The 24294-nt window shown below is 37.9% G+C and overlaps 1 protein-coding gene across 4 annotated transcripts in view; it reads right to left on the bottom strand.

Annotated features, from left to right (window-relative positions):
* Positions 1-24294, bottom strand: part of FAF2 (Fas associated factor family member 2) — a 55658-nt gene that overhangs the window by 10048 nt on the left and 21316 nt on the right. For all 4 annotated transcript variants that reach the window (XM_027098262.1, XM_027098259.1, XM_027098260.1 and 1 more), the window contains 6 exons: positions 14464-14532; positions 6437-6571; positions 4699-4775; positions 2209-2347; positions 504-589; positions 311-402 (listed from right to left, as the gene is read on the bottom strand). In XM_027098262.1, coding sequence (XP_026954063.1) covers positions 311-402; positions 504-589; positions 2209-2347; positions 4699-4775; positions 6437-6571; positions 14464-14532 — 598 coding nt within the window. The remainder of the gene's footprint in view (positions 1-310; positions 403-503; positions 590-2208; positions 2348-4698; positions 4776-6436; positions 6572-14463; positions 14533-24294) is intronic.

Here is a 24294-nt window from a genome sequence, read left to right as displayed (position 1 = left end):
GAAGCCCCAGGACTGGGTATTTTTAAAAATAAAACAGGCTCTGGCAATGGTTAACTGTAATGAATGGGCTAGAGCCTGACAGACCTGAGCTTGCTCCAAAACTTGCTAACTGTATGATCCTGGGCCAGTGGCTTAAACTCTCTGAGCTTGTTTCCTAAACCATAAAGTGGAGGTAATACAACCCCCATCTCTCAGGACTGCTGAGAGGATCGGTCAGCCACAGAATACTCATGCAATAAATGGCATGTCCTTCCAGATTATTCCAAAGATATCTCAACAATCTCAATGAGGCAAAAGAAACACGACTTACCCCTGTATCCCTCAGGTTTGTTTGTGGAGCATGCCCAGAAGAGCATCCTAGTGTTTATTAGTGAAATAACTTCAGGAGCACAGAGTGTGGTGCTGTGGAGAGGGATGAAGAGGACATGAGAAGAACTTGCTTACTACAAATTATCAGTAGATAAGATCAGAAAAGAGGGGAAAAAAAAAATCAATCCACTTACCGACAGAACTCATCAGAGTCCTGGTGATCATCTCCATGAAGATAAACCAAAAGAAAGCGAAGCTCCCGTTTGGCATCATTAAGTGCCTGTGAGAAACAAAAGATCACAAATTATGATGATGACTGTGCCTCAAACTTTTAGTTAGGCTAAGGGTCCTAATGGATACAGCTACGTATTTAGGAACAAAAGAAGAAATGAGGGAAAAAGGTGAGCAAGAAAACCAGAAAATTCCTGGGTTCCTACCTTCATAACCCTGGCATTTCTCTCCCTACAAAAAGTCCATGCTAACAAGCTTCAATGAAAAAGTTTTTAGTGTTGTTAGGATTTAAATTCTATCAGGCACATAAGAGTAGGCAGGCTGACAAAAAAAGGCCCCCTCCCCACCCAATCACAGAAAAGTCATCTGTTCCCACAATCTAAAGGAAGATGTAAACAGGAAAATCTGACCTGAAAAGGGAGATGAGAGTTTTGCCACTTTACAGCTACAACATAAAAAATACTGCGAAGATGAGCCTGATCCAAGGCCACATACCAAGCAGGGATGAGGGACTGAGGGACCCAAGGGCATTTTAAAGAGCATGGGGTTTAAAAGATCTTCAAAGACAAGGCTAGTGTCCCAGATTTCTGTGTATGCTTTTGCATTTGCAGAATCCCAAGTACATTACAATTTAATTAAGATTTCCTGAATGACCATTGGTGGTCTACCTTCAGGATTACAGCAAAGAGGGTGTATGAGAGGTGCCCATCTCATTCATGTCTGTATCTCTAGCACTGAGCACAATGCATGGCATATAGTACGTGCTTAATGCTCATTGAGTGGGGTGGGAGCAGCCAGTGGGAAAAAGCAGATGTGGGAGAATCACAGAAGGAAGCAAGAGTAAGCATTTTTCTCTTTCTCCAGATAGATCCAGGAATCCTGGAGGCTGCAGAACCACCCTCAGGCATAAGGTGTTACTTCTACATTTTTCTCTGGTAAACTAGAGATATGCCCAACACCCATAGAACTCCTAATTTTTGCTCCCTGAGAGGTAACAACAGTCGAATGTCTGCGTGGCTTGGGTTGAATGAGATGTGTTGCTTTGAGTCTATGGTCTATCCCCTTATTCAATTCTGCGAGGGATACAAGACTTAGGTTTTGCCTATAAGGAGGAGCTTGCAGTCTGATACAGGAGATAAGACATTAACACAAACAACTATAAAATAAGGAAGAATGTGAAATTGCTATAACGTTTAAAAAAAAAGAAAACCACTATGAAAGTACAAAAGGAAAGACTACTATTTTAGATTGCAAGTAGGCAGGGTAGGGCGCAACAATTAGGAAAGGGTACAAGAGGGGAGTGACATGAGCTGGTGAAGGATGGGCAAGATTCCAATTAGCAAAAATGTGAGGAAGGCATTCTAGATAGAGGAAACAGTAAATCAAAAGCAAAGGCACAGAGGTGGGAAAGTACAGAGTATGTTAAGGGAATGGTCAGCTGGAACCTAGGGTATAGGGAAACAAGTTATGCAGGAAGGACCTCAAAAGGAGGTTGGGATTAGATCAAGGAGGGCCCAGCTAAAGGGCTTGGTCTCTTTTTGTGTAAGCAATAAAAAGCTATTTAAAGTTTCTGAATCAAAGAATGACATGATCAGTGCTAAGCTATGCTTTCCTTTGAGGATAGAATCATATCAATAAATTGGCATCTATATGGTTTGTGGCACTGACCTGGCTGTACGTTCCCTGGTAGAAGACAGGGTGTGCCCTCCCATATTTCTCTTCAAAAGAGTGCATAAATGAAACAATGTCCCCAACGGGGTCAGTGACCCGGCTGCGAGGGTCAGGCCGTATAAAACGAAGAGCAAACCTGGGGAGGAAGGAATAAATATCACATGAATCGGCTTACTGTAGTGCATATGGAGTGGGCCAGTTTGTAAAGATTCCTATAGCAGAGCCATGGGCATGGCAGCAAAGGGAGGTGAACGGTCTGTGAGTGGACCATCAAACCTGAGAGTACAGGCTAGCTCAAAAGCCACAAAGCAGCAAGTGTTACACCACTGTCTGCTTAAGAAGAATGCAAATTACTAGAATTATAAATTCCAACACTGGCCTAAACAAATCTTGAGTGCTTTTTGCAGAAAAATTTAGGGCTATAAGAATTGGGAAAGGAAGACGCAATATCCAAAAAGATCACAGGTCAGGCTGTGTCCCCAGACTCTCCATAACGGCACTGTCTAAAACAGCAGCCACGAGCCACATGTGGCTATCTAAATTACCAAGAAAATTAATTTAATTAAATACAATTTTAAAAATTCACTTCCTCACTCACACCAGCCACATTTCAAGTGCTCAACAGCCACATGTGGCTAGTGGCTTCCACACTAGACACTGCAGATATAGAACATTTCCATCATCACAGAAAGTTCTATTAGTGCTATTCTAGAACAGAGCTGTATCTCTTTCTGGTTCTTCTACTTGCCTCTCCCTTTCCTTTCTGTTCTCCTGGGATTTTGAATTATGAGTCCACATTCCCAAACTATTCAAATTATGGACAAGAACTTCAAATCCAAACTTGCAGTCATGACTGACTTGCTCTTCAACGGGGCAAGTAAATTCTGCTCAGTGATTTATGGTTGATAGCATCCATGGAGGAAGTTATAAAATGGTTCTAGACAACACTGGCAGAGTTGGAGACCTGGCAGTTACTGTAAGGTTAAAGACGGTACCACACATCTGTTTCTAAAGAGCCCATCTTATCACATTTGTATAGTACCAGTTATTTATCCTCTGGGTTTCCATAAAAAGCAAAGGGGCAGGGGCTTGATAAGTCAATGTGCTATGTAACATTAAATAAGTTACTTGGATGATACAGTTGGATTAAAATTAGTAACACATGCCATGCATATTTTTTCCCAAAGAAAGCAAACAATATTCATATACTTAAAGAAATATCAGCATAGAAAAGCTGACTAAACTATGATACCTTCCTTACCAAATATCGAGCCAATTCCTTATCCCCTTAACAAATTCCCCATATAAACATGATTTCACTTGGAATTTCTCCTGAGTAATCAAATCAAACTCATTGACACAAACATTCCAGAGCAAATTAAAAACAAAAGTAAGAAGCTGTGTATGTGAGGGAGTGATTAGAAATCCTTAAGAAGATTAATGTTTTGATAACTTTCTCTGAAGTCAAGTATTTTAGGATTATCTTATTACTCTTTAAGTTTTCAAATTTTGATGAATGGATAAAGGTTTTAATTTTTTTATTTCTCATTACAATATATTCCAATGGCCAACACAATTTAGGACAATCAGCTTTTTAAAAAAAATAGAGATATCAACTAAGACTTCATTATGATTTTAAAGGTTTTTACATGCCCATTCTTAGGTATTGTCTGATCCTCTGCAGCTGCTGGGTCCTTACCTTCAGGCTCTGCTCCCTAGAGCAAGGCAAAGATTAGCCCATATTTAGAGGAAGGTATAGAATGCCCTGTATGCAAGGTTCCATCTGTTGGCATGGATGCCCATAAAACATTTTAGTTCTCCATGAAGTCTAGGTGTGGGTTCATCTACTACTGAGTTCCAGACCAGACACCCCAAGTCTGATGTGCCAGAAACTTGGGCCCCTTGACATTTTCCAGCCTTTCTGTAGCTTCCTGTGCTGAGCTCTCCAAATGGTACATGAAGGAATTAAGAAGAAAGGTGAAAGTGTGAAGCAAGGGGGAACACATATGGAAGGGTTCCAGTGCCAGCAACCTATGGGTTGCCAGGACAGAGAAAAATGTACAGAAGGTGTGTCTAGAATGGTGAAATTGTTATAGGAGGAATCTAGAAGAAAGTAGGTCATCTCAGAGCAAAAGAATTTGTTGGAATTATGAGTTGTAAAATGATTTAGGGTAAAAGTTACAAGGAGTGTGAAGCTAGTAAAGATAACAGAGGTTGGAAAGGAAAGGGTGTGAAGATTAACTAGGGAATGTAGGGGGACAAACATGTGGGATAGGGAGGCAGACTTATTTGTGAAAATGATAACATCTGTTGTTATGTCTGAAAAACCGAAAATATTTTCATGCTATATGAATACTTCAGGAAAAGTATTCAATCTGATGACAAACTGGCAGCCAAAATTGATAGAGCATAAACCTTATTCTGGTCTATGTTTCAGCTCCAACATCTACCTTGTTACTACTAACACATACATACAAAGGTACATACCTAAATATATCAAGTATTGTATAATAGGTAAACCGGAATGGAAGCATTATCAAGTAATAACCCCATCCAAGCAGCCCCTGAAATTCCAAAAACAAAGTTAGATATCATTTTCTCAATCCCTAATACCTTAATTGCTAGTTAAGATTTACATTCTTTTTTGTCCTTTTCTTGTAATTTCTCCCGCTGCAAAACAAGGTTCCCTTTTCCTGGCCCACCTCATCCTTCTTAAAAACCAACTACCTTTGACCTCACTTCATCTAATACTATTATATTTTTCTTTTATACAATAATTTTTGTATTAAATTTGCTTGAACACTTATTCTGCAGCTACTTACATACATTAGCTGTCAAATTCAGTTGCAAGTTTTCCTCTCTAAATCATAAATATTCATTCTTTCCTTTTTAGACTTAATATATTAAAATGTGGTATATAGAAATAACAAGAAAGATAACCACTACTGCCACCTTGAACATCTGTATATAAATGACAAATAATTATATTAACCACAATTATAAATCTCCAAACAGCTGCTAATCTTGGTAATACTCTTAATTATTATTTTAACAGTGTTGATTACTGCTGCTCTTATTATTAATTAGCAAATATATAGGGCTCTATAGCTTACAAAACATTTCTTACACGGTATATTGTGTTAATCTGAGACCCTCTGTGTCCATGGCCAGGGAGCTCTAGAGCTCTGGAGCCCCATTAGTGGACATTAGGGTCCCAAACACATTCAAGCCCAAAACAACTGGAGAAACATTGGACACATATAGAACTACTCCTTTTTTTTTTAATTTAGAAAAGAAAAAAGTTTTCTTTTTCTTTTTTTTTTTTTTTGGCCACACCACACGGCTTGCAGGATCTTAGTTCCTTGACCAGGGATTGAACCTGGGCCCTCAGCACTGAAAGTGGAGTCCTAACCACTGGACCGCCAGGGAATTCCCTAGAACTATTCCTTGAATCATATAATTGCTCTAGGAATCTGTGCTGTTCTACTTCAGAATACCCCAAAACATCTACTTAGAAACTATTTTTAAAACATTATCAAGTACTCCACAAAAAGGAGTGATGGAGTAAATTCTAAATCCAATTATAAGAGGTGAGTGTAACTCCAAGAATAAGAAACTCCAAAAAGTTCTCTGGAGTGTTCACTATCAGTATACACACCTGACTTCCCTAATTTGACTGAATAATTTGAAGAGGGAAGAATGCCTCTTTATTCATCTCTAGATCCCCAACAGCAAAATATCAAGGACCTTGGAACACTCTTAAGTGCTTGCTGAATTTAACTGAACCACCTCCTCGCTGCTAGCCCTTCAAGACTAATTTCTCCCACAGAGATTACAAGTACTTCCCTAGAAGTAGCTTAAAATTAAGTAAAATGAAGCAACAAAGAATTCAGTAAACACTCTAACTTAAGAGTGGAAGATCTATTAAACACATAGCAAACATTTTTAGACATGTAAATACATGTAGATGAAGTGCTATAAACAAGGCACAGAAAACTCTTCAAATAACTGGCATGGAAACAGGAAAAAAAAGGATACTTTCATTGGTTCATTAAGGAATAAAGGAAAAATGATAAACCCAATAAACCTACCAAGGAGCTAGGTCAAGCTAACAGCTTTATATTCTGAATATTCCTTTTGTTCCTATCATACAGAGATCAACATAACCAAGTGAAAGAACTTTTAAAATAAAAAAGGGAGAAATTCCAGCTATGAAATAACTTGCCCTTGGTTGTGGTCTTGAAACAACATAGCTGTAGATCCTGTGGTCGGCTGTATTAACTTGCAAGGGTCGGGATGGTGGTGGGTTGAAAACACTTGGTACACCCTCTTGCTCGTTCAATCTGTCCTGTACAGCAGCCTGAGAAGAAAAGAATAGCAAGAACTTCAGTGATGCTCAAATCAACCTAGAAGAGATGAGACAACCATTGCTGGTGTTTCGAAATAGGTCACCAGGGAGTATATAATTATGAACCTTTCTTTAACTTGCTATGGTGGGAGGCAATGTGTGGTGATGGCTCCAGAATTCATACACAGTAGAGGAGTACTAGGAACTTGTCTGGAAGCTCACTGCTTTTATTAAGATGGTATGTGTTATTTAGGGTGGCTGGGATACAAGGTGCTTCACTGTACAAGCGTAAGGAAAACCATCCACAGAGAACACAGCAAAGCAGACTGTGTCCCCAGAGCTGTGCAATGGAGCAATCCTGATAGTTGGTGTTTGATGGAAGGCTTGGCTTTGGAGCAGAGAAACTTAGGTCTGAATCCTAGCTCCAGCACTCAGAAGAATTGCTTGGATTCTGTGCCTCAGTTTTTCATGTGCAAAATGAAGAAACAATACTTCTCAGGGTTAATTTGAAAAATTAATGAGGTGACCATACACAAAGATTCTAATATAATTCCTGGCAGACAGACGATCTTCAGTTAAAAAGTCTCATTCCTTTCCTAACTCTGCCCCTGAAAATGGATATTTGTCCCACTGTAGTAAAAAAATTTGGCCTTACACAAGAGGAGGTCTGATCTCTGCCTTCGACTTCTGGAGATAATCTATGTCACACCTGATAAGAGTATCTTTGCTATGGGAACCTAGGGTAGGGCTGACCACCCTAGAAAGACCAACCATTTAATTTAGGCTGGGGATTTTGGGTAATGCAGTATCAGTCAACCTAGAGACTGAGTTCAATTACATAGGCAACCAATCAAATCAATCATGCCTATGTAATGAAGCCCCAGTGAAAACTCTGGACACTGAAGCTGAGGTGAGCTTCCCTGGTTGGTAATACTTCATGCATATTGTCACACACTTGTGCCAGGAGTGTAACATGTCCTGATTCCATGAGAGAAGTAAGGAATCTTTGTGTTTGGAACTCAAGACTCTGCACTAAGTGTCTCTTTCATTAGCTGATTTTAATCTGTATCCTTTCCCTGTAATACACTGTAACCATGAGTTATAATACCTTTCGGTGAGCTCTTCTAGTGAATTATCAAACCTGAAGGTGGTTTTAGGAACACCTTGAACTTGCAGTTGCTGTCAGAAGTGAGGGTAGGGACTTCCCTGCTGGCATAGTAGTTAAGATTCTGCCTGCCAGTGCAGGGGACACAGGTTCAAGCCCTGGTCCGGGAAGATCCCACATGCCACGGAGTAACTAAGCCCGTGCGCCACAACTACTGAGCCTGCACTCTAGAGCCCGCGAGCCACAACTACTGAGCCCATGTGCCACAACTACTGAAGTCCGTGCGCCTAGAGCCCATGCTCCGCAACTAGAGAAGCCACCGCAATGAGAAGCCTGCGCACCACAACAAAAGAGTAGCCCCCTCTCAACACAACTAGAGAAAGCTCACGGGCAGCAATGAAGACCCAACGCAGCCATAAATGAATGAATAAATAAAATTAATTAATTAATTTAAAAAAAAGTGAGGGTGGTCTTTTGGAGGACTTGTGTGTCCTCCAACCTTGACAGTTGGCTTTAAACTTTGCCATATGGCTAACTTCATGTAGTCCTGTAGGTTTCATGTTTTCAAATATTAAGACACAATTCAATGGAGAAAGAATAGTCTTTCAACAAATGAGGCTGAGACAACTGGACATTCACATGCAAAATAATGAAGCTGACCCCCTAAATCACACTATATACAAAAACTAACTCAAAATACATCAAAGACTTAAATATAAGAGCTGAAATTATAAAACTCCAAAGAAAACACAGGTGAAAATCTTGTGACCTTGGATTAGGCAATGGTTTCTTAGATAAGACACTAAAAGCACAAGCAATAAGAGAAAAAAATAGATAACTGGACTTCATCACAACTGAAAACTTTTGTGCATCAAAGGACACTAACATAGAGTCAAAAGACAACCCCACAGAATGGGAGAAAATATTTACAAATCATATATCTGATAAGGGTCATCTAGTATCTACAGTATATATAAAGAACTTTTACAACTCATCATTGAAAAGACAAACAATCCAATTTAAAAATGGGCAAAGGATTTGAATAGACATCTCTCCAAAGGAGATAAACAAATGACCAAGAAGTATATAAAAAGATGTACTACATTATTAGCTATCAGAAAAATGCATATCAAAATCACAAGATACTACTTCATAACCACTAGAATGACTGTAATATAATAAAAGACAGATGTTACAAGTTGTAGGTGAGGATGTGGAAAAATTGGAACCATCATATACCATTGCTGGGAGTGTAAAATAGTGTAGCCTCTTTGGAAGCAGTCTGGCAGCTCTTCAAAAGGTTAAACATAGTTATCATATGATTCAGCAATTCCACTCCGAGATATATACCCAAGAGAAATGAAAACATATGTCCACACAAAAACTTGTACACTAATATCCACTGCAACATTAATGACAAGAACTGAAAGGGGAAACAATCCAAATGTTTATCAACTGATGAATGGATAAAGATATTGTGGTAGATTCATACAAGGAATATTATTTAATAAAAAATAAAGTATTGATACACGTTGTGACATGGATAAATCTTGAAAACGTTATGCTAAGTGAAATAAGCCAGACACGAAAAGACAAATATTGTCTGATTCCACTTATATGCGTATCTAGAATAGTCAAATTTTATAGTGACAGAAAGAGTTGCGGTTACCAGAGGTTGGGTGGAGACAGTAATGGGAAGTAATTGTTTAATGCGTATAGAGTTTCAGTTTGGGACGATGAAAAAGTTCTAAAGATGGATAGTGGTGGGACTTCCCTGGTGGCGCAGTGGTTAAGAATCTGCCTGCCAATGCAGGGGACATTCAATCCCTGGTCCGGGAAGATCCCACATGCCACGAAGCAACTAAATCCCTGTGCCACAGCTACTGAGCCCGCGCACCACAACTACTGAAGTCCGCACGCCTAGAGCCTGTGCTCCACAACGAGAAGCCACCACAATGAGAAGCACGCACACCACAACGAAGGGTAGCCCCTGCTCACCACAACTAGAGAAAGCCCAGGCGCAGCAACAAAGACCCAATGTAGCCAAAAATAAATTAAAAAAAAAAAGATGGATAGTGGTAACTGTTGAACAACGATGTAAATGTAATTAAATTAATGCCACTAAATTGTAATGCCACTTAAAAATGGTTAAAATGGTAAACTACATACCTGGGTGAAGCCAGATTTTCTTCACATACTTCAACTAAAACTACGTATCACAAAAGATTACAAGCAGGAGTGAATATGAAAATCCAGCTGTTTTCTATTAAGCCAGACAAAAAAGTCTGCAAACATTAATGTTAACATGTAATGAGTTTATTTATTTATTATTATTTAAAAAAAATTTTTGGCATTTGGTCTTCGTTGCTGCGCGAGACTTTCACTAGTTGCGGCGAGCGGGGGCTACTCTTCATTGCAGTATGCGGGCTTCTCATTGTGGTGGCTTCTCTTGTTGCAGAGCACGGGCTCTAGAGCACGGGCTCAGCAGTTGTGGAGCACAGGCTTAGTTGCTCCGCGGCATGTGGGATCCTCCAGACCAGAGATCAAACCGATGTCCCCTGCACTGCCAGGCGGATTCTTAACCACTGCGCCACCAGGGAAGTTCCGAGTTTATTATTTTTAAAGTGAATTAATAAACAGAACAATTTCAGTTTTAATTTGTCATATGGTAATAGATATCAATAGATACAGTCCATATAAATAGAAGCTCTTTGGAGAAAAATATACATATTTTTAGACAGGCACAAAAATATCTGGGAAAAAAAGCAAAAGAAATTGTTAATATTGCTATGTTGGGTGTGTAGGACTGAGAAACAGTGGTAGGCAAATGATCTGAGCAGGATTTTTTTCATATTTAATCTTAGGCTTTGTTTGAACTTCATGTTGCTGCAAATGGCATTATTTCATTCTTTTTTATGGCTGAGTAGTATCCCATTGTATATATACACGACATCTTCTTTATCCATTTATCTGTCAATGGACATTTAGGTTGTTTCTTGGCTATTGTGAATAGTGCTGCTTATGAACACAGGGGTGCATGCATCTTTCTGAATTATAGTTTTATCTGGATATGGACCCAGGAATGGGATTGCTAGATCGCACAGTAATTCTATTTTTAGTTTTCTGAGGAACCTCCACATTGTTTTCCACAGTGACTGCACATTGTTTTCCACAGTGACTGCACCAACTTACATTCCCACCAACAGTGTAGGAGGTTCCCTTTTCTCCACACCCTCTCCAGCATTTGTTTTTTGTAGATTTTTTAATGATAGCCATTCTGACCGGTGTAAGATAGTACCTCATTGCAGTTTTGATTTGCATTTCTCTAATAATTAGTGATGTTGAGCATCTTTTCATGTGCCTATTGGCCACCATCTGTATGTCTTCAAATGACAGTTATCTTTATGTATTATTTTTATGAGTTACTAAAAGTGAAAAAATGTAAATATAGCATAATCCCATTTGTGTAACAAGAAAATTATATTTAAACCTACATAGCCATATAAACTAACAAAAATAGTCTGAAAGGATATACACTAAAATTTAACACTAGCTATCCATGAAATGATGGGATTAAGGGTGAGCATTTTCTTCTTAACACTGGAATTCTTTTCCTGTGTGGGTGCATGGGTATTTTTGCAACAAGTTTTTAATATTTCTATACGTCATTTCATGTTAAAGCATGGCTGACATTATACCAGATTAGTTGTAAAACAATAAATAAATAAAGCAGGGGCAGCAATAGTAATAAACCAAATTAGAATTTAAAGTAAAAAGCATCATCTGATATTAACAAAGGATATGTTATTACAAGAAAGTTCTAATGGCCACGGGTCTTCATGCATCAAATAAAATAGTCAAACTATATAAAAGTTAGAACATCTCCCCCACCAAATAAACACAGAATTTATTAATGCATTTTATTTGCACCATGTACTGTCTTCCCACAGCATATAGAAAAGCATTCTCTTTGATATATTTGTTATTAACATTGGGAAAGTTAATATTATCAGCACACTAAGCAGAGGTGTATATATAAGAAAGTCTGGAAGGACATATAATATACTAAAACATCAAAAGTAGTTATCTCAAGTATGGTTATTAAGAACTTTAATTTTCAACTTTATAAACTCTTAAATTGTTTGTAGACATGTATTGGTTTTGTAATCAGGAAAAAACAAAGATATTACCAATGAAAAATAAAGAAATCTATAAAACCACATTCAAGTTCATCATGTCAAGTAGTCTTATTAAGTAACCAGAAAAAAAAGAAACAGCAGATTTTAATTGTACATTTAATAAGCTTGATTGAATACAGACACCAAACCTTCATCCCACAAAAAACACATTCCTTGACAACCACTGTTGTCGATAGTGGTTACTTCTAGGAAAGAAGGGAAAGAAAGGGAGGGGGTGCAGACAGGATGACATGCAAGCAACTGACAATGGGGGCTTCAATTTTATCTATATTTGTTTAAGAGAAATTTGAAACAAGTATTGCAAAATGCCTGCTTTCAGGAGCTGGATAGTAGGTACATGGTGGCTCCTTTTATCTCTATATTTTTCTCTAAATTTTAAGAATTTAATTTTTTAAAAATATATATTTTATAATGTTATTAAATGACAAGGACCTTAATATATAAATATTAAATTATATAAATAAAATGAAAGATTAATATGAAAAGGATGAACAAAAAAAAACAAGCTACTAGGAATTCCAAATATGTTTCTAAATAACTCTTGGGCCAAAGAAGAAAATGAAAAACTTTTAAAATACAGTTTCAGAAGAAAATTCACAGCCTTAAATGCAAGAAAGAGTACAAATAAAGCTGCAAAAATCATAATGCTAAAAAAAGGAACATAAACCTACAAAAGTATGAAAAAATACATTAAAGAGAGATTTTGCTTAATAAACAGAAAAAAGGAACTGATAAATATAAGAGCTTTTTATAAACAAAACAAATAAAATAAACTAGTCTCCAGCAAGTCTTGTTTTTAAAAAAGGAAAATAAGCATAATAAAAACAATGAGAAGAGAGGATAATAGAACAGACACAGAAGAGAGTAAATGATATGCTGCTTTGTATAGCCTATGCTAAATAACCTGGAAATCTCTAAGAAAAAAGCATCTTCTAAGAAAGCTTATCAACAAATAGATTATGAATAATGGGGAAACCATGAAGAAGTCAATAAAGAACAGGCAGAAATAAGTTTTCAAGTGCTTTCTTTAAAATCTATGCTATCTAGGCTTCTCAACTCATTTTATCAAGTCAGTCATTTTATAAAGCCAGCATATGCTTGAAATCAAAGCCTAACAAGGAGACAACACCAGAGTATCATACAGAGCAACATCATTCCCTCTGCCTAAAACGCATTCCCCTTAAATGTGCACATTCGTTATTTCTTTTCATCATTCAGGTGTCAGCTCAAATATAACCTCCCCAGAAAGGCCTTACTTGACCACCCTATTAAAATAACTTTCCTGATCCTCTTTGTTCTATTTTCTATACTCATCTTATTCATAGCATTTATTGCAAAGTTAAATTACCTAGAATTAAGCTCCATGAGAGTAGGGACTTCGTCTTATTTGCTGGCATAGTACCAGAGCCTAGAATTTAATTGCTCAAAAATAGTGCTGAATAACTAAATATCACTTAGGAGTATATTTTCAGAAATCCAGCACCCTATTCAAATAATATACCATAATTAAACAGTAATTTCAACAGATATCAAAAGGGTGCTTGATTAAATTCAACATCCACTCTTGATATATATTAATATACCAAGAATGGAAGAAGAGTCAATAAATATTTGAGAGCCTAAGACATACTAGGATCAAATTTATATGCTGGGAATACAGCAGTTAACAAAACCAAAAGAACTCTGCTCTCATGGAGCTTATTACATTCTAGTAGTTCTATCTCAAAATAATAACGTAACCAGAAACATACCTGATAATAAAACATCACAGGCATTATAGTGAGGACAAGATGTCTGCTATTACCATTATTAATTGAGACTGCTCTGAAGTTCTAGCCAATTCAATATGAAAAAAACCGAAAGATCCATATACTGAAAAAAAAAATCATGCAGTTGCAGATGACACAACTATCTAGAAAATCCAAAAGAATAAATTATAAAATATGTAAGAAAAAGGTTCACATGATGGTATCTGGTTACAAATCAAATATTTAAAAACCAGTATTTTTCTCGAAGAGTAATTAAGAAAAAATAAAGAAAGAGGGACACTATACTGAGAGATTTGGTCACAATCTTTTCTATGATTTTATAAACTTTGATCATAAAACTCACCTTTCTCACAAATTTATTTTTAAAGACTAAAGAGCTGTAAATTTGAAAAAACATCTATTGAGAGAAGATTCCTGCTGTGAAAAAAAATACGTGTCACCTGCCATCCACTGACAATTCCACCCAGAAGCAGGCGTCCAGACAGCCCTGCGTGGTGACTGCAGGCTCCTTTGTGATAGCAAGACAGTAGAGAAAGGAAAAGCCTTAACAGGGTGGTGGGGTTTTTTAATGGTATACTCATAGAGGAGACCTGCTACATAGGATGAATGAACCGAGCTAAAATGTATCCAAAATGGCTAAATCTCAAAACTTAACATGGATTGCAAAAGGAGGGACTTTGCAGAAAAGGTACAGTTTGTTACCTTTCACAAAATTTTTCAGACATTCATAAAAAAACAAAGAAACAAACCAAAAAAACACGTGTCTTTGAGATTTGTTATCAGACCAGGGAAAAAGAAATATAAGTAAGCTCACAATGAATCCTATTATACCTCTATGTTCCAGTTATGCTGTTCCAAGGTATGGCGACATTGATCCATAGATTCTATGCCAGTCAGATCCTGAAAGATTAAAAACAAAAAGTTACTTAGGGAAAAACTAACAGTACATATTGGATATTTTTACTCCTAATAGAATACTTATGAATACCGCTGGGAAAATAAAGTTTTGAAGGCAGATATTCAAGTATGGTAAAATGTCACTATTCAGAATTTATTCAGTCAGTTATTGTAGATGTTACTCCCATACAACAACAAAAAAATGAAAATTCCTTGTCTTTTAAAACTTCAAGGCTTTCAAGACTACTTGATCAAAATCAATATTCTCTCAAATTCAAGTTTAAAAAATGAAAGACTTCTTCAACCTCTGCGCCCAGCAAAATAGTCTTTAATGCTAAACATCTATTGTTTATCATACTGATATAAAAATGCAGGTTTTCTGCAAATGTAATGCCTTTCACTAACTTACATCATTTTACCTATTAGCTTATAATTCAAAATGTGTAAAACTTTTTATCAAAGGAAGTCTGTAATTCAGATGCTTCCCTCCAATATGTACTTTCCCTACTCCCTTCTCCTTGTACTATTCTCAGGTTTCACTTTGTCTATGACCAAATTTCCTTCTCTGGCTCTTCTCCTATCCCCTCTAAATGTAGAAATTTCCCTAAGAATGTGTCCTTGGCTTTTGCCTCTTCCTGGCAATCCTCAATGACCCTTTCTACTCAAATGACTCATAAATTTCTGGACCTGTCACCTTTTCTGAAGTTTAGCAGCACGTTTCCAATAGCCTATTCAACATTTCTACCTAGATGTGGCACCAGTACCACAAATGCATCATTTAAAACCACTGTATGTGTTAATGACATCACCACCTTCCAAAATATACAGGCAAATATGACATCTGGAACCTCAGCCTCATCTTTGAGTACTCTATCCCTTGAACTACATACTTCATCAGTAATCAAGTTCTGACTGTTTTCTATATCTATAATCACATTTCCATTCCCTGAGCCGGCATCTTCAATCAAGCTTTAATGACACCTCAAGTGAATTGTCAAAATAATTAATTTCTCCTCCTCTTTCTAACTCTTCCCCACCTCCCCTGGTCTCCCCACTCCCCTGTGTGTGTGTTATTTCTCTGCTCAAAAGTTTTCAGCTGACTGGATAATAAAATCCAAAATCCTTAGCTTGGCATTCAATTGTTTCTATAATGTGGCCCCAACCTAGCTTTCTACATTATTTTCTATTTCCCTTTAGGTGTCCGATACTCAACAAATCTAACAGCTTACGTGTACACCTAATGACCAGAATTTCCACAGAGCTAAATTCTAGCCTTGCTTCAAGGTCTAATACAAAAGCCAAACCCATCCATCCATCCTTTCATGCAACACATGTCTACTGTTTATTTCCTATTCTGTGTATTACTTACTATGTCCAGGGATATAGGGATGAATACAATACAGTCTCTATCCTCAAGAAATTCCTCTTAATAACCAGCAAGCAACAGGAAAAAGAGATTGATCTCAACCTGCTAAGAATGTCATAACATGTACTGGTGAGTCAGGAGCCTGAGATTCTCGCTTTGGTTCTGTGCCCTGTGATCAGTGACCAAACATGTTTTAATTCTAGCTTCCTTTATGTACAACGTGAGGGATTTAATTTGAACTATTTGGATATCCTTTCCAAAGCTTAGAAGAAAAAAACCAAAAACTGAACTTTGCATTCTTTAGGTATGCAGTCGTTTATTTTTTTTAATTACACAAGTAGTATAGAAACTTTGCTTTTTTCTTTAAACTGAACTATTTATTTATGGCTGCGTTGGTTCTTTGTTGCTGCGCGCCGGCTTTCTCTAGTTGCGGCGAGTGGGGGCTACTCTTCGTTGCGGTGCGTAGGCTTCTCATTGTGGTGGCTTCTCTTGTTGTGGAGCACAGGCTCTAGGTGTGCAGGTTTCAGTAGTTGTGGCTTACGGGCTCAGTAGTTGTGGTTTGTGGGGTCTAGAGAGCAGGTTCAGTATTTGTGGTGCATGGGCTTAGTTGCTCCGTGGCACATGGGATGTTCCTGGACCAGGGCTCGAACCCGTGTCCCCTGCATTGGCAGGCGGATTCTTAACCACTGTGACACCAGGGAAGTCCCTGCTAATATATTTTTATGTTTAAAATACTACAAAATTTTCAATACTGCAATTGGAAAGCTCTGTTAAGAACTCAAGAGCTCTATTAAGAACCACTGGCTTTGACAGCTCTGACAATGTGGATTTTTTCCTGACCTCTGCGGGCCTCTTACCAGTTTGGCTATTGCCTTCTGGCTTATAATAGGATCGCCTTTAACTTTTGATTTCCTTACAGCCCATTGCAGATAACTGGGATGTCCAGGGTTCCACTCCCTCTCTGTACATTCTCTTTAAGAATTGGGACTTTACTTTTACCTTCTTCTCAGGGTATGAATGACTACTCTGTCTTTACCAAAAATGTTTTCTACCTCTCTTATGAACCTATTATTTTCTATCAGTTATTATGACTATTTACACTCATTCTACTGCCTTATCAGAGGATACATGCTCCTTAAGGGCAGTGTCTGTGGTTCATCTCTATATAATGCTCCCCAGTACCTAGCACACAGTTAAGGGCTTAAAAGGCTGCAGAAAAAGTCTGTCCGAGTTAAAAAGACCTTTTAGTATAAGCTTCAATAATCATAGCTACTAAAGTGAAATCCTCTAGAAAATGTCACCAAAACTCATGGTATATTAATACCCTGGGGTTTTAATTAAACTCTATCTAGTCAGAACTAGATGCTAAGCTGGCTGTTAAAAATATGTATTTGCAGAATCTTCCTGGAGATCAATAAGTCAGGGATGGAGCCAAGGAATCAGTGGGTTTTTTGAAAAGCTCCTCAGTTGATTCTAATGTACAGTCAGGCCAGGAAATCCATGGTACTGTACAATTCTAAGTGGGACCAGAGATTATACGTCACTTATTAAAATAACTTTTTAAAAAAGGGGTTATGAACACTGTAGGAGAGAACAATCAGGGTAACTGTACATCTTCAGTATACTGAAATACTTAACCTAATGCAAGCAAAACCCTTTTATTGTATAAGTAGTGAATCAGGGTAAACTAGAAGCCCAACTTGAATAAGCCTGCTTTTCAGTCACTACTGATGAGTATTAAAAACATGCACTAGCAATATGCTAGGAAAGGACTATTCATATATCAACAAATATTAACTGATCTGGTATTCTAGATATCCAGGATACAAATACAGTCCCTGCACTCATTAGGCTTGTATCCTACTAGAGAGAGGCTGAGCAAAACAAACCACACACATAGAGAAAATAAATGAACAAAAATTTAGGCTGGGGATTCCTCAGGATACAGTGCTCAAAGAAGGACTCTCCAAGGAGATAACATTTCAGGAGAGACCTGATGAAAGATAAGGGTCCAGTCATGGGAAAATATGTGGGAAGACTATTCCAGGCAGAAGGACAAATGCAAAAACTCTGAGACAAATGGATACATGACACTATGCATTTGTCAAAACCCACAGAACTTTACAGCAGAGTGAACCTTAATGTACAGAAATTTAAAAAATAATTTAGAAGGTGAGAGGATCCCAGGATGGAACACAGACTGTGACAAAATAATCTAATTGTATTAAAAATATATGAAACAACCTCACTGAATGGGGTGGGAGGAAAAGGTGTTAACCTAAAACTCTGGAAATGAGTGAAGTCTGTAAGACTAAAGGCAAAAGGAACTGCACACAAGCACTGTGCTCTAGCTGACAGAGTTGGTTCACTGTATATGTTCATTCTGAAGCACTATATCCATATACTTATACTGGAAATGAACAATAAAACAGAGAGTGGGAGCCAGTTTTCTCATTGTTGAAGCGGGAAGTTACAGATAGTCGAGGGGAGAAGGCAGGAATGATCCATGTGGGTGAGAGTTGGAAACATCTGAATCAACTCATTTTTAAGTTTAATTTAGACAGATGGCTGCATATAGAACTAGTTAGCTTAGTATACACACATATGTCTTTGCTCTATCAGCTGAGAGGGCCTAGAGGCAACAACACACACCCCAATAGCAAGCACACATAATGCCCAGATTCTGGTTTATAATACTGTTCTCCAATAAAAGGAACCAGGTTCCTTGGAGAAATGGCTAATTCTAGGACTGGAGCAAAAAATACACAAGATGAGCCTGGAGAATCCTGTAGTTCCAGAAAGTAAAGGAGTGCTCAAAAAACCCCATAATGATGGGAATATATCAAAGTGATACAGGAATCAACTGAAAGAGCTCCCAATGGCCAAAGCTGGTACAATTTGAGCAAGAAAATAAAGTAGTAATAGGTTATAATACAAAATACAAAATAAACATCCTTGAGTCCATATGAACAGAAATACATGACTGAATAAATAAATAAATGGGGGAGAATAGACAAATTCTGTGCAGAATTCCAAATAACTATGTAGATACTTTGCCTTCTAGGAGGTGGAACATAACTCTTCACTCCTTAGGTATGTATGGGCTGTGCATAGTGACTTCCTTCCAAAGAGTACAGTACGGAAAAGGAGGAAAAAAGATTAACTTCATAGTGGAGAAACCTGACAAACACTACCTGAGCAAGATGATCAAGGTCAACATCAATAGCGATAAATCCTGTTGATAATATGTACCCTTGATAAAATGTAATGAAAAGGCACTTTACCTCTGTGGTCTTCCTCCCCAAACCCCAAACTCCAGCCTCATCATGAGAAAAACATCACAAAAATCCCAATTGAGGGACAACCCACAAAATACATGACCAGTTCTCCTCAAACTGTCAAGGTCATCAAAAACCAGGAAAAGTCTGAGAAACTGTCACAGGCAAGAGGAGCCTAAGAAGGCACAGTCACTAAATGTAAGATGGGATCCCAGAACAGAAAAAGGACATTAGGTAAAAACTAAAGAAATCTGAATAAAGTGTGGACTTTAGTTAATAATAATGCAATAATACTGGTTCATTAATTGTGACAAATGTACCAAACTAGTATGTAAGATGTTAATAAGGAACACTGAGTGAAGGTATATGGGAAGTCTGCATACTATTTTTAAAAGTTTTCTGTAAATCTATTCTAAAATAAAAAGTTTATTTAAAAAGTGGAAAAACAGCACTTCCCTGGTGGCACAGTGGTTAACAATCCGCTTGCCAATGCAGGGGCCATGGGTTCGAGCCCTGGTCCAGGAAGATCCCACATGCTGTGGAGCAACTAAGCCTGTGCACCACAACTACTGAACCTGCGCTCTAGAGCCTGCGAGCCACAACTACTGAGCCCACGTGCCACAACTAATGAAGCCTGCGCACCTAGAGCCCATGCTCCATAACAAGAGAAGCCACTGCAATGAGAAGCCCGCGCACCGCAACGAAAAGTAGCTCCCGCTCACCCCAACTAGAGAAAGCCTGTGCGCAACGAAAACCCAACACAGCCAAAAAAAAAGTGGAAAAACAAAACAAAACTGGGGTGGGAGAGACACATCTGAGACAGAACAAGCTTGGCAAGCTGGCAGATAAGGTCTGAGAAGTAGGCAGGGTAGGGAAAGTTCATCTAGGGTCGTGTTTCTCAACCCTGCTTGCACATCAGAAGCATCCAAGGGGAACCTACAGCTATCTAGACACCTCCCCCCCAACAAAAGCAATTTAATCAGATTCTCTGAATATGCAGGCTAGGCACAGGTAAATTTTTTCCTGGAAGGGAAGGAGCTTCCAGCTGAGTCTAATGTACAGTCAGAGTTGAGAATCACTAACCCAGAGCCTTACTTCTAAGTTCAGCAGGAGTGTCATGACCATATGTAGCCAGTCATTCTGGCTGCTTTGTGAATTAATTGTAGAGGGCATGACAGAGAGCAAGAAACAGCAAGGAGACTATACAGGAATCCTAGGGAAAGAGAATGCTGGTTTAGCATAGGATCGTAGCAGTGAAAAGGGAAAGAAGAGGATAGATTGAGGTTATATTGTAAAGACAGAGCCAAGAAGATTGGATAATATGTGGAAGTAGAAGAGAAATATTAAGATACAGTGTTCAAAAAAATTAGGAGGAAAAGTGGAAACAGACCGCCAAAGATGAATGCACTCTTATTCATTATATCATGATGCTAAATGCATCGTGCGGGAATGGATTTCCTGACCTCAAAGCTAGCCAACAGGATCCAAAAATGAAAAACATGCCGAACTCATCTGGCACTCACTGTCTGAAAACAGATGCAACTCATAACCTAGACATGGGTTGGCTACCTGGGTTTTCTCTCAGTTTTGTACTTTAAAAAACCTAGTATAAGTTAGGTTAAGACAGTTTAAATACTAGAGAAAGATGAGGAAGGGAGAGGTTTCCCTGTGGTCACAACCACTACCACTTCCCTGTATTCCAAGAAAAGGATTTAGAGTTTTGATTCAATCTCCTTTCCAAACTTAAAAACAAACAAACAAAAACAAACATACAGGGGGAACTGATTAATGGTCTTTGCTTCTCCTTTCTAGACTGTAAGCATCTTGACAAAAATCCATTCACCTTCGCTTTCTGATCTTCGTAGGACTCTTCTGGTGTTTTCTCTCCTGGCTTGGGAACCAATCTTTCCACCCCATTCTTTCCACTAACAAGCCCCACCTTTCACACATCACTGCATACAGTCAAGGTTTGGGGAGATTTCTCAATTTTCTCTTCTCCATGAGAGTCTTCTCTCCAGGATATGCACAAATTTGAGCATTCTTACTTATTATACCAAGTACTCCTTTATGCATTAGTCTCCATAACCCATTTTAATGATTATATAATATTCTAATTGGCTAAAACAATTTACATATAGATTTTGCAACTGCTTCTGATGTTCTGTTATTAAAACAGCACTTTGATGAACATTTCTGTTTATAAAGTTTCTCTGTATTTAGGCTTTTACCCCTTAGGATCCAGTTAAAATTATGGGCCAAGGAATATACATTTTTTCCCCCCACATTCTCAGTTTTCCCTGAGAGGAATATACATATTTTTATGTTCTTGATACATACTGCTAAAATGCACTTTAAAAGGACTATTCCAATTTACATTAAATAGGGCTGGTTTCAACGTGAGTCAAAAACTAAATATGTGTCCCATAAAAAACTAAATATGTGTCAAGCCAATAGTCATTTCGGTGCCAATTAAGCTTTGCAATGCCAGCTTTGTTCAAAAAGAAAGAATATTACAGGTTTGGCTGGAGACACTGTATTCGCTTTGCTACCAATTCTCTCCTCAGCAATATCATGTTTGGCTATAAGCACTTACAGAAGAGAGATGAAACACAGACGCTGAGGGAATTTTATATTTAATAACCTCAGTCATTGGTTTCAAGCTCCTCCCAAACTAATTTCTTTAGAACTCAGCAGGCTGTAATTCTTTTAATAGGTACTTTCTTTTGCAAAGAGAACCCATTTATCTCTATATCCCCTAGACCTAGTGTAGTGCCTTAGCATACAGTAGAAAATGTTTAAATGAACATCTTGCCCTCACGCCAATGATCAACTTTTACTTCTTTATCTCTCTCTAGTTTTTAAACATTGTTCTTTTCATTATCACTCATTTATTCCTACTTTGTGTAAGGAGCTATACAGTTTCCTCAACAATCCCATGAGATAGTGCCATCATACCCATTATCAGTTGAGAATATCGAGACTCTTTAAAAAGAATTATGTGGAAGACACCGCGCACTAATTCAGGTACACAGTAAGTGATCAATAAAGGTTAGCTAAATCTGTAATTTCACCTAACTGGCCTGCTCTTCAGAACTCTGGTTTACATTCAGATCTACTGACATCTGAGGTGATCTGAGATGGTACTGGACAAAACAGCTTCAAGGAGTAGAAAGTTTAACTTTGGCACCTCCTTCTCCCTCTAATCTTTCAGGACCAGTGTGTACCACAAATCCCCTATTCAGGCAGGCCCATCCAAGTCTGTCTCACTGAGAAATATCCCTTGTTCCAAGATGATCTCTCCCTTCCGCCTCCCCTCAAAGCTCTCAAAGCTAACTCCTCTTCAATGAATTGCCCTCCCAAGGATTTAGCATAATATTACATTTAGTTACATCAATTTACACAAATGTAACAGACTGACAGCATTAGTAGGAGAAAGGAAGTACTTATCTTTAGGGCAAAAAAGACCCAGAACCCCAATCAATCTCTAACTAGCAAAATGCATAGGGGAGATTGGAGGGATGTGCGTGAACCATTCTATATCCTTCTCCTATTCCAACCTTAGTCTAACTTCCTCCTCCCAAATCAGATGACAGTAGGATGTCAACACCACTTGGCAACCTACATCTGAAATACTGTGATCCTCGATCTATCTCTTGCTTAAGTATAACTCAAGGAAGGTACCACAAACAACAGACGTACAGTGTTGTAACCAGATGTCTCATTCGACTATTTGGATAGGGATTGGGTAACTAGAGTTAATCACTCTACAGTAATCACTAGAGAGCTTTCCTAAGAAGTGTTTCTTTCCCCACCTCATCTGTTTATTATACTAACAAACACTGCAGGAGGTTGAGTTGAAATCTAAGTACTCTCTAAATTCCACTTGGCTTGTTGGCTCTAGCTTGTTGAGGATGCATATTTTAACTTGTTTTCAGTTATTCCCAGAGAGAAACTTGGGAAAAAGCAGAGATCTTTGTTCTCTCTTTCCTGCAACACAGATAGCTTTGCTTTATGCAATAAGCAGTATGCTCTCACTAGTAGTGGCAGGAGAAATGGAATTTGAAGTCCTTTAAGGAAGTGAAGTGATCACACCTCGGCTCTAATCTGTAACTAAAGCTCTTACACTCAGATCTTTATTATTCACATTTAATTACTGATTTACCAAATTAAATACTAGCGGCTTCCATTTCCTAAGCACCTATTACTATGTAATAGGCAATGTAAGTAATAAAGCCCTCATTTTCACCAAGAAACCCAAGGATTCAAGAGGTTATATACTTTGTGTAAGAATATCCTCGTTTAAGAATAATGATAAGTGGTGGAGCCAAGACTGAAACCTAGAATAACTACGTCCAAAGTCCAGGTTGTCTCCTATGCTATACTGTCTCCCATTATTTAACTAATTCATCTTAGAAAACAAGAAGTTTTCAATAAATTCTCAATTTGGAAAATTTCAACAAAATTTTCATTCAACTGAGAATAAAACATCTGGAATTTTTCCAATTTTCACATTAAAGAGTAAAGATAAATTGAGGACAATATTTCAACCCCTCATTTTGCATAAAAGGAAACTGAGGCTTAGCAAAGTGAACAAGCTTTCCCAAGTCACAGAGCATGAGGGTGGCAGAATTGTCCAGTCTTCTTATTCCCAGTCTCTTCTATCATCACTGTACCTACTGGTAGCTAAGAAACAGCTCATAGATGTACATAAAATTTTTCACCTTTATACCCAGAGTCAACAATTAAGTTTTGTTCTTTTGAGTTTGGTGTCAGATAAGACTGGAAAATGCTGCTTATCAAATCCCCTTTCTGGAAATTCCCAATACATCTTTTAAAGGCTTTGAAAAGTCCTGCCTTTAGTTAAAAAGAAAAAAAAAATTTAACTTCACCTAAAGGAAGGTCTTATCCAAGCAATTAAGAGTAGGTGGAATAAGTGGTGGAGCTTTGTTGGAAATTTAGAAGACACCAGAATCTTGAATAATCCTTCATTCTAATTCTACTAGCTGGGTGAACTTAGGCATCTTTCTGAGGTTCAGTTTCTTTTTTTTTTTTTTTAATTTATTTTTGGCTGTGTTGGGTCTTTGTCGCTGTGCAGGGGCTTTCTCTAGTTGCGGCAAGCAG

Source organism: Aethalodelphis obliquidens, unplaced genomic scaffold (genome assembly GCF_003676395.1).
Source record: "Aethalodelphis obliquidens isolate GAN/ISIS:26980383/991018 unplaced genomic scaffold, ASM367639v1 scaffold121, whole genome shotgun sequence".
Lineage (NCBI taxonomy): Eukaryota > Metazoa > Chordata > Mammalia > Artiodactyla > Delphinidae > Aethalodelphis > Aethalodelphis obliquidens.
The sequence above is the reverse complement of the archived record's forward strand: the minus strand, read 5'-3'. Positions and strand labels throughout refer to the sequence as shown.